At 39.2% G+C, this 15,206-nt stretch overlaps 1 protein-coding gene across 4 annotated transcripts in view; it reads left to right on the top strand.

The window, feature by feature from the left end:
- The window catches only part of LRIG2 (leucine rich repeats and immunoglobulin like domains 2), a 59,044-nt gene that overhangs the window by 20,980 nt on the left and 22,858 nt on the right, over window positions 1-15,206 (top strand). For all 4 annotated transcript variants that reach the window (XM_055355215.2, XM_055355223.2, XM_063699148.1 and 1 more), the window contains exons 5-12: window positions 181-324; window positions 454-597; window positions 1,715-1,858; window positions 2,063-2,206; window positions 4,518-4,598; window positions 6,038-6,109; window positions 6,247-6,315; window positions 13,416-13,579. In XM_055355215.2, coding sequence (XP_055211190.1) covers window positions 181-324; window positions 454-597; window positions 1,715-1,858; window positions 2,063-2,206; window positions 4,518-4,598; window positions 6,038-6,109; window positions 6,247-6,315; window positions 13,416-13,579 — 962 coding nt within the window. The remainder of the gene's footprint in view (window positions 1-180; window positions 325-453; window positions 598-1,714; window positions 1,859-2,062; window positions 2,207-4,517; window positions 4,599-6,037; window positions 6,110-6,246; window positions 6,316-13,415; window positions 13,580-15,206) is intronic.

Genomic DNA, 15,206 nt, shown 5'->3' with positions numbered 1-15,206 from the left:
AAGTAGGTAGCCTCTTAATTTTGTAGATGAAGAAACAGAGCAGTTAAATGATTTATAAAGTTGTGGATGGGCATTAAGTGATAGAGCTGGGGGCTTAGACATAGATTTTTGGCAGCTTTCTAGTGGTAGAATTTTTATTTTACTAAATTTTTTCTTTTGCTATTATCTTGTTTATTTTAGGAATTTAAGTAACAACAGAATAACCACCTTGGAGGCTGGTTGCTTCGATAATTTATCAAGTTCCTTATTAGTGGTAAAGTTAAACCGTAACCGAATTAGCATGATTCCACCCAAGATTTTCAAGCTGCCTCACCTCCAATTCTTGTGAGTAACGAAATAGACGGATTATAAGAAGATAGTTTTTTCTTACAGGGTCTTTTTCTTTTTAATTTAATTACTGTTAGAACATTTTAGCAAACCAATTTCCTCACTGTAAAACTATTTTTGTTAAAGGGAACTTAAAAGAAACAGAATTAAAATTGTGGAAGGTCTTACATTCCAAGGGCTTGACTCCTTAAGATCTTTGAAAATGCAGCGGAATGGAATTAGCAAACTTAAGGATGGAGCATTTTTTGGCTTGAATAACATGGAAGAACTGTAAGTACTCGGGACTAGAGGTGATTATTAGGAAAGTAGTCTGTTTGGGACTTTTCAGTGTCGAATGGCTAGGGTAGTTGTTCTGATTATAGAGATACATTCATTCATTCCCTGGTCACTGATGTGAAATAAGTGTACATAAAACCTTTAAAGTTTTGTTAGCTAACTGATCAATTTTGAAATAATTCTTACAAATTTCTCATCTAAAAAGTTTATATTCTTTTTTTTTTTTTTTTGAGATGGAGTCTCACTCTGTTGCCCAGGCTGGAGTGCAATGGTGTGATCTCAGCTCCTGCAACCTCTGCCTCCCAGGTTCAAGTGACTCTCCTGTCTCAGCCTCCTGAGTAGCTGGGATTACAGGCGTGTGCCACCAGGCCTGGCTGATTTTTGTATTTTTAGTAGAGATGGGGTTTCACCATGTTGGTCAGGCTGGCGTCGAACTCCTGACCTTGTGATCCACCCACCTTGGCCTCCCAAAGTGCTGTGATTACAGGTGTGAGCCACCGTGCCGGGCCAGAAAGTTTATATTCTTAATGTTTTGGCTAATGAAAATTATCAGAATTTATCCAAACACGTATACTATACCACTTGGCCTGTTGGTTTTGTAGAGCTCCTATTTTGGACAGTCTTACTACCTTCTAGCACTAAATCTCTTTTTTTGTTGTCGTTGTTGAGATAGAGTCTTGCTCTGTTGCCAGGCTGGAGTGCAGTGGCACAATCTTGGCTCACTGCAACCTCTGCCTCATGGGTTCAAGCGATTCTCCTGCCTCAGCCTCCCGAGTAGCTGGGACTACAGGCGCGTGCCACCGTGCCCAGTTAATTTTTGTATTTTTAGTAGAGATGGGGTTTTACCATGTTGGTCAGGATGGTCTCAATTTTTTGACCTTGTGATCCGCCCACCTTGGCCTCCCAAAGTGCTGGGATTACAGGCGTGAGCCACTGTGCCCGGCCAAGCACTAAATCTTAAATAAGATATTCATTTTTATTGAATAGAATTGGTCAGCTCAGTTGGGTTGAACAAAGGTATATGCTTCTCTGGGAAAAACTTAAGATTTAAAGCTAGTTATTGAACTGCCTTGTTTTGGAACGTATTTCTTCTCTTTCTCTAATTCTGCAGAGAACTGGAACACAACAACCTTACACGAGTGAACAAGGGGTGGTTGTATGGCTTGCGAATGTTACAGCAGCTCTATGTGAGCCAGAATGCTATTGAAAGAATCAGCCCTGATGCATGGGAGTTCTGCCAAAGACTATCCGAACTGTAAGTGTTGGATAGCATTTCACTGGAGGCAGTTAAGACTAGAGCAGATTGGAATAAATCATTCCCATGGGCAGTAATGAGATGTAACATCCCTCTTTACTAGAAATTTGTAGAAGGCTCTAAATTTACCACGTAGATATAATAAGAATTGTAAGTTGAATCAAATACAATGAATTCCTTACCTTCCACATTTCTTGTGTTCAGTGATTTGTCCTATAACCAGCTGACCCGCCTGGATGAATCTGCCTTTGTGGGTCTGAGCTTATTGGAGAGATTGAATTTAGGAGACAACAGAGTCACTCATATTGCTGATGGTGTATTTAGATTTCTTTCCAATCTTCAGACATTGTAAGTATATCCATTCTCCTTTTTGGTTGTTGTTACTGATTTTTTTTGTACAATAAAGCAAATTAATTAAAACAACTAATCAGTCTGCAAATTCTGTATGCTAACATTTTGTGGTTCTTCTGTCCTGTGCCTCAGAGCAAGATGGTCTTATTTGTCTCCATCCCCATAAAAATCCCAAGCCTGTCGTAGGCAATTCAGTTTGTAGTTTAATTCTGAGTTAATCCCATAAGCATCAAAGCATGTCTTATTGTGTTAGTTGCTGTGGAATAAAACACAGTTGCTAGTGTCAGGAGTACAGTCATTTTCTTGTTCCTTTGACTTTGACAATACACCAGAGCTACTAGTTCTCATTCAAAAGGATGCAGGATGTGTAGTGGGAACTGCCGTGGTAGGAGACCAGTTCACTGTTACTGGTTTGCTACATGACTTTGGACAGAAGAAACTAATACTATCTAATATGTGCCAGGTACTTTCAAATACTAGGATGATACTGCTGTTTTCCATATTAGGAGGGTGAGGTTCAGAGAAATTTAAATAATTTTCTCTAAGTCACATAGCTTGTAAATGTTGGGCCAGAATCAGATCCCAGGTCTGTTTGATGCTAAAGCTCATGTCCATTTTATCATACCAACAGAAGAACAAAATCACTTAGCTTTTCCTGGCCATCATTTTTTTTTCTCTTTTATACGGTGAAGGAAGGATATAGGATTAGATGGTTGCTAAAGGCAGTTTCCACGCTAAAATTCTGTGGTTCTGTAAGTTATTCAATTTACAGAATATAAGAATGTGTTTTTATGAACTTTATATATTTATATATAAATATATCTAATTTTAGAATATAATTTTATTAAATGAAGAGGTATTTTAATGAAATATAGTAATCTCAAACACAGAGCAGAATAAAAGAAAACAAAGAGTAATTAGTAGAATTTGTAGATTCTTAAGCTTCCTGAATAGAGGACTTTGTGGTCATTAGGTTTCGAGTTGAAATGGTTCAGAGAAGAGGCAGGTTCCCAACTTGGAGACCTAACCATCAATGAGAGGGAAAGCAAGATAATTTTGTGAAGGGTATATACATGCACAGGTGTGTATTTGATTTTTTTTTTAATTCCTTTAGATTTGGCCTTGAAAAATTAAAAGTGATTGTATTTTTCCTTTTCCTATATTATCAGAAGTGAAACTGGATCAATGCAATCTCAGAAACTTAGATGTAGCTGCAGCCTTTTGGCAGTTGAAGGGATGGCATATAGGTTATTTTAGTATACCACTGATTATTACTTTTAGAATTAAAGTTTAGGGAAGTAATAGCAGAAGTAAATGGTTGTGTAATGCCACAGAGATAGTTAAGACAGAGTTAGGATCAAATCTGGGGAATTCTGGCTTTAGCCTCATGCTCTTGCCAGGGTAGATACAGTTCTTAATTTGTTGAATGGTTTCTATTTATGCTGTGCTGTGGAGGAGGGGGAAAATCCTGAAGAGTTGAGCCATTGGTTCTTTCATTATTTATTCCTTAGTAAAATAAAATGAGCTTTATTAGCTTTTCACTTAAAGAAAGCTAAGTGAAAACAGGGATCTCCTCTTTACTGCTAATCACACAACTCTACATGTCCCTTATAAAGTAGAAAGCTTTGTGCTTTATTATGAGATGACTTAAGGAAGCAAAAGCGATCAAATATTTTTAATTATATGGAAATAATTCTTTTATCGTAACATGATGTGGTACAATTGCATTTCCTCTGAGAATGGAACAGTGAATTTTAGGAGATCCATACTTTCCCTTTGAAAGAAAATCTGATGACACTCTAACACATGGGTTTATCATTTTTGCTTCCCATGGGGCATCTTTAATTGCTCTTGAGCAATGAAACTGTATTGATATTACTCTCTGTCAGCCATTGTAAGTTTGAGTTCCCAGAGGAAGGCTTGGGTCACCCAGAAATCCCGTTAATCTGAAATCAGATTTATAAGCCATATACCCTGCATCTTGAAACCCGCCTGCTCTTTTCAGGACCCTGTCTATAATTTTTAATATGCTAACATAATGAAGGGCTCTTTGCTTGGAAGAGTAATACTTTTAGCAGGTTGCTTTATTTACCAAGGCCAGCTTAATTCTTAGCTTATAAGAATCAGTTCTTACGTGTTTATTACAGATATTTCTTAAGAAGCAGAGTTGAGCCTTCATCATAAATAACTGTTAAAGTAAGGATCAGAATTAGCACGTGCACCTTGACATCACCATACCAGGATGCTGCTCAATGTTGTGATGGTTGTATTGACTAATAGAACCTGTCTTTCTCTGACATTTTTGTAGAGACTTAAGAAACAATGAAATTTCATGGGCCATAGAAGATGCTAGTGAAGCCTTTGCTGGACTCACAAGTCTCACTAAATTGTATGTATTATAATATTTATGTATGTCTACATAGGCATGTTTTCAAGAACCGGCTGTAAATATGATTGAATTATGTTTATTTCATATGGCTACAAAGTCTGAGCTTTCTGACACTCTGGGAGCTCTGTGGGGTTTCTTTGTTTGTTTGTTTGTTTGTTTTTTTGAGACTGAGTCTCACTCTGTATCCCAGGCTGGGATGCAGTGGCGCGATCTCAGCTCACTACAACCTCTGCCTCCTAGGTCCTGGTTCAAGCAATTCTCCTGCCTCAGCCTCCTGAGTAGCTTGGATTACAAGCGCATGCCACCATGCCCAGCTAATTTTTGTATTTTTAGTAGAGACAGGGTTTCACCATCTTGGCCAGGCTGGTCTTGAACTCCTGACCTTGTGATCTGCCTGCCTCAGCCTCCCAAAGTGCCCGGATTATAGGTATGAGCCACTGAACCTGGCTGGTTTTTTTCTTTTTTTCTTTTTTTTTTTTTTTTGAGACAGGGTCTTGCTCTGTCACCCAGGCTGGAGTGCTGTGGCGCAATCACAGCTCACAGCAGCTTCAACCTCCTAGGCTCAAGTGATCTCCCACCTTGGCCTCCTAAGGAGCTAGGACTAAAGGTGTGTATCACCGTGCCTAGCTAATTAAAAATTTTTTTTTTGTAGAGACAGAGTCTCACTATATTGCCCAGGCTGGTGTTGAACTCCTGGGCTCAAGTGATCCTCCCACCTTGGCCTCCCAAAGTGCTGGGATTATAGGCATGAGCCACCATGCCCAGCTAGTTTTTTTGTTTTTGTGTTTTTTTGTTGTTGTTGTCGGGGCACTTTTTATTGAAAAAGCATTCCTGTGGACACTTAAAGAGAAGTTATTTATGGAAGTAGAATTTCTATTCAAGTAAAAGGAATGCATTGAGAAAGTAGAGTAATGTGTTGGTAATCTGTTTAATTTGTAGTTTGTTTAATTGTAGGAGATTTATGAGTAATTTATCTAGCAGAAGTAGAGCATTCTCTCACATAAGATTTTAGATCTTTTCCCATGAGAAGAATTTCTCCAAAGGTTCACACTTTGTCTGAATTTCTTTCATCTGACAATCTTCTGCTCTGAATGGAGACATGAGGAATATAACGAATTTAACATCTGAAAATTACCAGTTTATCAGTGGTCAAGATGGTTGTTCACCTCATTGAGCTTTAACATCTTGACAGACACTTTCATGCTATGTTTTGCATTGATTAATAATTAAATTTCATAACTTTCTTAAAAATGCGCGTTCTCATCAAATTGTACACATTAAATATGTGTAGTTTTTAGTATATCAATTGTACCTCAGTAAAGCTGTTAAGTATATAAAAAAGTACGCTACGCTTATTTTCACTTTTTATAGGTAAATGTTTAATGAATTTAATTTTGTTTAGTGGAGAGCTTTCTTAGAAAGGTCTGTTTATATTTCAGAATCTTACAAGGAAACCAGATTAAGTCAATTACAAAGAAAGCATTCATTGGTCTTGAATCCCTTGAGCATCTGTAAGTATTTTGCATACATTTTGCTTACTCTATAAATAATCTTTGCTATTAGCAGAGGTTTTCATGACCATGTAAAGTGTTTATGTAACTTGATATAGAAATGGTGACTGATAATATTTCATTTCTCTTTATTTCAGAGATTTGAACAATAATGCTATAATGTCTATCCAAGAAAATGCTTTTTCTCAGACTCATTTAAAAGAACTGTAAGTAACTTGTCTTTTTAAAATCACCAGTTGGATCATTGTTCCTGCTTGTTGTGCTTAAAGTGTGATGGGAGTGACCCAAGTTATTTCCAAAAGCACATAGTTCAGGCAGGAAAAAAGAAAGTATTAATACTCAGTTATTTAAGCGGCTAGAGGTAATTTTAAAATAGCCAACATTGAAAAGCCCAGAGTGTGTGGCACCAAGACCTTCTGTTTTGCCTGTTCTACCAATGCTCATAATTAGGAGACCTCAGCACTGCTCCTTATGCTTTATGTATACCCTACTGTTCCTTTTTGGATTATGAGAAACATGTGTTACCAGTTCTTAACACCTTGTGTGGGTTACAATAAAGGTATTATGTGATTTTGTTTTATAGTTTCCGAGGTGATTTAACAGTTAGTATAATTGTCAGAGACGGTTCTCTAACCTGTTCAAACTACTAAAATGTCAAAATAGACAAGTGTGTGTATGTATCATTTTATACCCTTTTTCACTGATGAGTGTTAAAAATTGTTCTTACTGGTTTCGAGATTTCCCTAGGGGATTGGAGGTTAGTTGGGCATTGGTATTATTTATATTTATATATTTTTATATTTTTTTGGAGACAGTCTTACTCTATCCCCTAGGCTGGAGTGCAGTGGTGCGATCTCGGCCCACTGTAACCTCTGCCTCCTGGGTTCAAGCGATTCTCACCTCAGCCTCCAGAGTAGCTGGGATTAGAGGCGCCTGCCACCATGCCCGGCTAATGTTTGTATTTTTAGTAGAGACAGGGTTTCGCCATGTTGGCCAGCTGGTCTCGAACTCCTGACCTCAGGTGATCTGTCTGCTTCAGCCTCCCAAAGTGTTGGGATTACAGGCGTGAGCCACCGGTCCCGCCTGGTATTATTTTTAAACTCTATTGATTCAAATATGCAGTCAGGGGTAAGAACCACTAGATTATAGAAATTATTTTGCCTTGCCTGGGAAGCTACTCAAAGGATACTCTGTGGAGCAGAACTGGTTGATGAGAAGATAAGGATAGAAATGCAGAATAAGCCTTTAGAAACTTTTAGAACAATTTGACATTACTGTGACACTTTTGTTGTAGTTTATAAAAGTATTGGTCTGCAGTGGATTGGAAATTTAAAAGACTGGTGCTTACCATGGATAATTTGAGATGCACTGGAAATGTGTGAGTTTTCAAACGGGCTAGGTTCAAATCCTTACTCCATTCCTTACAACTGTGTGATAATGGGCAAACTGTTAGCCTACGACTCGGTTTCTGTTCCCAGAATGGGAATAGCACCTCCCTCAGGGTTATGTGAAGATAAAATGAGATAACTTGTTTACTCAAATATTTATTCATCATCTGCTATGTAGGATACTGTTCTGGATGATGAAAACATTAGTGCACAAGACAGAATCTCTGTACTCATAGCATATTACAGTAAATCCTAGTGAGGAAGATAAATAATAGACCAGTAGATATATAATATCTCATCAGGTAACAACTGAAGAAAAAAAAAACTAAGTCAAAGGTATGAAGAGTGATGGGGATTGCTATTTTAGATAAAGCAGTGAGGGGAAACTCTTTTGAAGATACAGCATTTGAACCAGGACCTTAATGAGATGGCAAACCATGTGAACACTGGGTGAATGGCTTTCCAGGCACAAGGAGTAGGAAGTAAAATGAGTTTAGAGAGTTAAGCAGAGTAGAATAATTAAATATCTACAATTTTTTGATATTAATCATCTTATTTCTCATTAGTCATTCTCTTCATTTGTTCCAGTATTTTTATTTATTTATTTATTTATTTTTTTGAGATGCAATCTTGCTCTTGCCCAGGCAGGAGTCCAGTGGTGCCATCTCAGCTCACCGCAACCTCTGCCTCCCGGGTTCAAGTGATTCTCCTGCCTCAGCCTCCTGAGTAGCTGGGACTACAGGCGCCCCCCACCAAGCCTGGTTAATTTTTTTGTATTTTTAGTAGAGATGAGGTTTCACTGTGTTAGCCAGGATGGTCTCAATCTCCTGACCTCGTGATCCGCCCGCCTTGGCCTCCCAAAGTGCTGGGATTACAGGCATGAGCCACCGCGCCTGGCCTGTCAAGATTTTTTTTTTTTTTTACCCCAAACTGCTTTGTTCTAACTTACCTTTTTTGTTGTTCTTGAAAAGCATATCGAATTTACAGTTTTAATAGGTCCAACAATAAAATTATGTTCATATTTTTCTTTTTAAAGAGAGAGTTAGGAGGCAGATCATAATAGACCACAAGGAATTAGGATTTTTGCTTTCTTGTATGCATTAGGAAACTGGAGGGTTTTGAGAAAATGCTCAGCACAGAGCTTGGCACAGAGTAGAAGTTGAGTAATGTTAACAATAAAAACTAAAATTAAAATGTTATGAAAATCATCATTAGTTATTTTCTGCCAGATTTTTAAAGTAGATATTTTGATCTGTTGAGATATTTTGAGTTATTTCTCATAGGCTTAGTTTAATTATAAGTTGTGACTTACTACAAATTAGTATACTCCGCCCCCCTCCTTTTTTTTTGCCAGTGATAACCTGAGAGCTGGCAAGAAAGTTTTAACTGTTACAAGAACTCAGTTTAACATAAAATTTAAACAGTAGGTCAAAGCAAATATTGCAGTCTCAATCTTCAGAGAGTCATTTAGTAATTTGAGAGTTGTCACAAAGATTCTTTGCTTAACCAACCCATAGGCAAGCCCTTAAACCTTCTCCTAGGCCTAGCTGTGTAAAATCCAATTTTAGCACAAACCCTGTAAAACCAGTTTAGCAAGAACTCTTCCTCATTGTAGACCATTCCCAGGTGATGTCTGATCACCCTGGTCTGTCTTCAGCAAGAATCCTGTTAGGGTTTAGCCAGAGTCTTCCTTACTCTGGATGTTATTTTTTAGTAATTTCACATCCACTGAGTGGGATGAAAGCAAACCCACCTTGCTCCTTGGCTATACTTGCCCTTGCTGTTTCCCTACTGTCTCTCCCTCACTGAGTCGAACCCAGTCTCTCTCCCCAACTGCAACATCACATTGCCGTGGTCCCTATATCTATTGAGATGATCCTGAATAACGTCTACCTTACCATGCTTTAACAAGTATCACTGAGTAATTTTTTATTTAACAGTTACGGTGCTGTGACTCCGATAGGATCAGATTCATCATTGGACCCCCAGACCTCTCACCCAGGACCCCAAGTGTGCACCTTTGAAGCCATTGTCTTCACTCCTGACTGATAGATCGGGGATCCAATGGTGAGTCAGACTAACGAACCATTGCTCCGGACAAACATCTGTTGAAGCTGGTAAGGAAAGATTTCGATTCTCAAGATTGTGAATATATTCTCTGGAGTTGGGCTAGAGGCCAGACTTCTTTTGAAAGGTACCTCCTGGGCTTGAAGGTCTTCTTCCTGGCTCTCTTTCCTGAGTGGGGTTTATTCCCTGACTCCCTGGACTAAAAGTCCTTGGAACTCTGTGAGGCTACTCTGTTGTCTCTAATGGATCCTACTTCTCCCATGGCAGTTTCTCTGGCATCTGAATCCCCTCTGTTTGAGCCCCTGCTAACTATATTGCTCCACCACTGGTTCTGTCCACCTCCTCCTTGTTGGACCTTTATTGGCCTGTTTGGAATACTTAAGATCTCCCCAGACCGCATCCTGTAAGCTGTCTTTCTTCCCATTGCTACTGCTCCTTATTCCTCCTCTTACCACCTTTAATGTTCCTTCCAGTTCCCTTGAGCCCTTTGATATGACTCCCTTCAAATTCTTACATCCTCCATCCATCTGTCCACCCACTGCTAGACTTTTTCCTTCTCATTCTGGACTCTTTGTCACTGGGACTGTAGGCCCCCCACCCTTCCTGGGGATCTCTCAGGGGACTTGGGGACTCCCAAAAGTAATGACTTGGGTTGAAAAGGAAAAAGAACAATTGGAAATAGACTAAGTATTTTATCTACACTCAGATGGGCTTTGGAGATATCCAGACAGCCCCTAGATGTCTCTTCAGCCTCCATAAGATTACACATCATGGCAAAATAAAAGTTTTTTTTTTTTGAGATGGAGTCTCCCTCTGTCACATAGGCTGGAGTGCAGTGGCACGATCTCAGCTCACTGCAGCTTCTGCCTTCCGGGTTCAAGCAGTTCTGCCTCAGCCTCCTGAATAGCTGGGATTACAGGCACCCACCACCACACCCAGCTAATTTTTGTATCTTTAGAAAAGAGGAGTGACCTCGTCCAATTTATGTTTTCTTAGGTATAATATAAGCTGGACTCAAAAGACCTGGGCTCATATCCTAACTCTACCATTTATTTTAGACATGATACTGAATGCCTCCAAAATCTCAAGTTTCCATTTCTAGAAAATGGAATTAAAAATGCCTACCTCAACCGGGCGCGGTGGCTCATGTCTGTAATCCCAGTACTTTGGGAGGCCGAGGCGGGCAGATCACGAGGTCATGAGTTCGAGACCAGCCTGGCCAATATGGTGAAACCCTGTCTCTACTAAAAATACAAAAATTAACCAGGCGTGGTGGCATGTGCCTGTAATCCCAGCTACTCAGGTGGCTGAGGCAGGAGAATTGCTTGAACCTGGGAGGTGGAGGTTGCGGTGAGCTGAGATCTCACCACTGCACTCCAGCCTGGGTGACAGAGCAAGACTCTGTCTCAAAAAAAAAATAAATAAATAAAGTATTTAGCCCAGTGCCTGGCCACAGACAAAACTTAATTCACAGTAGCTCCCTTCACTTCTATGTCTTTTGCTTCCTTCCATTCTTCATATACTAACCAAATCCTGACCACAAGTACTTAACAGAGTATACGGTATTCTCTCAACAAATGTGTGGATAGATTATACTAAAATATTGCTAGTGGTTGTCTTTGAGTAGTGAGGATTTGAGGAGCTTTCTCTCCCTCTTGGTTTAATGGTACTTTCTAATTTTCTACTATAATTATATAATTTTAATGGAAAGTATTTTAAAATTTATATGCAAGTTTTTCATACACCTCCTATTATTGATGCAAAGCCTTGTGGGGAATACCAAAAAGTATAGAGAGATTTTAATAAATGTTGACCTAAAAAGTATTATAAATATGACTTTTAAAGTAACCAAAAGCAACCAACAATTCTCAGTAAAAAAGTTGCATTAGAGCCAGGTGTGGTGGCTCATGCCTGTAATCCCAGATACTCAGAAAGCTCAGGTGGGAGGACCTCTGAGTCCAGGAGTTAGAGACCAGTCTGGGCAACACAGCAAGTTCCTGTCTCACAACACAGTTGCATTAAAGTTCCTGCAATAGCAGTTTGTTCAAACCAACTGTTAGAGAAAAAATTACTCAATGAAACTTGTTAAAGCATTATAAAAGCATAGTAATCTTTGCCAGTGCCTCTCTTGTTTAATAACAATATGTCAACTTTGAACAGTTGAACAATGTAAGTCAATTTTTTTCATTCTTAAAATTGAAACTTTGCCAGGCGTGGTGGCTCACGCCTGTAATCCCAGCACTCTGGGAGGCCAAGGCAGGTGGATCACGAGGTCAAGAGATCAAGACCATCCTGGCCAACATGATGAAACCCCGTCTCTACTAAAAATACAAAAATTAGCTGGGCATGGTGGCACGCACCTGTAGTCCCAGCTACTTGGGAGGCTGAGGCAGGAGAATCGCTTGAACCCGGGAGGCAGAGGTTGCAGTGGTCCGAGATTGCGCCACTGCACTCCAGCCTGGGCAACAGAGTGAGACTCTGCCTCAAAAAAAAAAAAGAGTTAAAATTGAAATTTCTGTGGAATCAGATCTTAGATACTTTATGCCAAACATTAAACTTGATAAGGATTTGATCATGCACATAAAGCAAGTTCTCAAAATCATTTACTTTCCCTGCTTCTAAGTGGATGGGACATTTAAGGGGTCATTGAGAGAAAATACTGATTTTTCAGATATGTTTTACAGGGTTATAAACCACAAATACTTTTTCAGTGCTGTTAGTTTAGATTGCATTACACATTGCACGGTGCTGAGGTGGGTTTTCTTTTTGTTTTGTTTTTGGGAGACAGTCTCACCCTGTTGCCCAGGCTGATGTGCAGTGGCGTGATCTCGGCTCACTGCACCTTCTGCCTCCCGGGTTCAAGCAGTTCTCCTGCCTCAGCCTACCAAGTAGCTGGGATTATAGGTGCCATCCACCACGCCCAGCTACTTTTTGTATTTTTAGTAGAGATAGGGTTTCGCCATGTTGGCCAGGCTGGTCTGGAACTCCTGACCACAGGTGATCTGCCCGCCTCTGCCTCCCAAAGTGCTAGGATTACAGGTGTGAGCCACTGAGCCTGGCCTAGTACTGAAGTGTTTTTAGTGTTGATGAAATAATTTGACAATAATTATATGTTGTCTACAACAAAGATCTCTCAATGCTCCAATATATAGTAAGTGTTTCCCCATACTTTCATGGGAAAAATTTAAACCTCAAAAATTTAAAGGAAGGTACAATTAACACTCCATACCCTTTATCTAGATTCACCAATTGTTAACTTTTTGCTGAATTTGTTCTATTTCCCTCCCTCCTCCTCTCTCATTTTATCTCTTGCTCTCTCTCCACATACACACAAATATATATATACATATACACACAGTTTTTTTGCTGACCATTTAAAAGTTGCAGCCATGATGACACTTCACCTCTAAATATCTCAGCATGTATTTTTTAAGAACAAGTACATTTTCTAACGAAGACATCACCATTACCACACCCAAAGAAATTAACATCGATAAGGTAATATTAACTAATACAGAGTCCATACTCAAATTTCCCCAATGTTAAAAAAAGTCATTTGCAGATGTTTTTTTTCAATCAAGGATCACACATTTCATTTTATTGTAATGATTCTTTAGTCGTCTTCAAAACAGATCCCTGGCCACCCTTCTTCCCCTCTCTTTTTTTAGTGTCTTTCATGAGGTTGATATATTTAAAGAATTTTGGCTGACAGTCTCAATTTGTTTTCTCATGATTTACGTTAAATGTTTTTGGCAAGAATAATGGATAAGTGTGTGGTAAGGTTTTAATACTGAAGATGTTTAGAATGAAAAGTAAAACAAAGGATGCTTTTCCTCTTTTCTTTCCTGCAGGATTCTGAACACAAGCAGTTTGCTCTGTGACTGCCATTTGAAGTGGCTACTTCAATGGTTGGTTGATAATAACTTTCAACATTCTGTGAATGTAAGCTGTGCACACCCTGAATGGCTAGCAGGGCAAAGCATCCTGAATGTGGATCTGAAAGATTTTGTCTGTGGTTTGTATTTTTGTTTTAAAATTTTATATATTACACACTTATAATCTTAACAGAATTAAAAAAATTAAACCAGAATGGTTTTCCACTAGGAATTTTTGTAATCATACAGTTTTAATTGCCATTAAAAATGATCACAGGCATTTTAATGAATGAAGGCTTTTCTCTTTTAGGGGGACTGTTAACCTTAGGTTAGGTATTTGGTAGTCAGATTCCTGAATCAAGCAATATGAGTTTTTTTATATGAACATTTTTAGTAGATCTTGAAAAGTGCCACCAGGTACTTTCCAAAAAGATAGCACTAGTTTAAAGTTGTCACCAGCAATGTATGAATATACTGATTCTGTGTGTTTCATATTTTTTGTGTGGTTTCATAACATTAAAGTGGCAGAGTTTTGTTTTTTCCTTGAGGGGAGAGAGATAGTCATAGACAAGTTGTCCTGATTCTAGCACTTATAATTTCAAATATACTTTTTTTTTTTTTTTTTTTTTGATGGAGTCTTGCTGCGTCACCCAGGCTGGAGTGCAGTGGTGCGATCTCAGCTCACTGCAACCTCTGCCTCCCGGATTCAAGCGATTCTCCTGTCTCAGCCTCCTGAGTAGCTGGGATTACAGGCGTGTGCCACCATACCCGGCTAATTTTTGTATGTTTAGTAGAGACGGGGTTTTGCCATGTTGGCCAGGCTGGTCTTGAACTCCTGACCTCAGGTGATCTGCCTGCCTCTGCCTCCCAAAGTGCTGGGATTACAGGTGTGAGCCACCGTGCCCAGACAATTTCAAGTATACTTCTATATTATTCTTTCTCAATTTGGAACATTTTCCTTTACACTTAAATTTCCTTTAGGCCGGGCACTGTGGCTCACACCTGTAATCCCAGCACTTTGGGAGGCCGAGGCAGGTGGGTCACCTGTGGTCTGGAGTTCAAGACCAGCCTGGCCAGCATGGCAAAACCCTGACTCTACTAAAAATACAAACATTAGCTGGGCGCGGTGGCACACGCCTGTAATCCCAGCTTCTCTGGAGGCTGAGGCAGGAGAATCGCTTGAACTGAGAGTTGGAGGTTGCAATGAGGCAAGATTGTGCCACTGCATTCCAGTCTGGGCAACAGAGTGAGACTCTGTCTCAAAAAAAACAATTTTTTTTTCTTTAAAGTGGAATGACTGATTCTTAGCTTTACATAGGAGAACTTTTAGATCAGTGTATCTATGTTGGATATCCCTAGTATCTCTGATCATTTGAGTACCTATATATTGCCAAATCTGTTTTCACAGTGTACTTAAAGATGGTTGGAACAGAACACACACTTGGAAGTTCGGGCTCACAAAATACATCCATTGTTTTTTACAAAGTTTAAAGAAGAAAACAGAATCTAGTAAAGGTTAAATTCTGCTGACATTGCCACACATTCCCTTTTTACTTAGTTTTAAATATAGACATACCATATATTTCTTCCTCCCCTTCCACTTAACTGCTTTTATGGCACAATGAAATGTTATGCAGTGGAGATACTGGTTAAGAATTTATATACCTGCTTCTCTCAATCAGTCCAATAACATTATTAATTATGAATCCATATTTTATTAGCCAGTCCTAAGCCAATCTTCAGCTGGACATTTGACCTATTTGGATT

Source organism: Gorilla gorilla, chromosome 1, assembly GCF_029281585.2.
Source record: "Gorilla gorilla gorilla isolate KB3781 chromosome 1, NHGRI_mGorGor1-v2.1_pri, whole genome shotgun sequence".
Classification (NCBI taxonomy): domain Eukaryota; kingdom Metazoa; phylum Chordata; class Mammalia; order Primates; family Hominidae; genus Gorilla; species Gorilla gorilla.
Note: the sequence above shows the minus strand (reverse complement) of the source record. Positions and strands in the feature narration are given on the sequence as shown.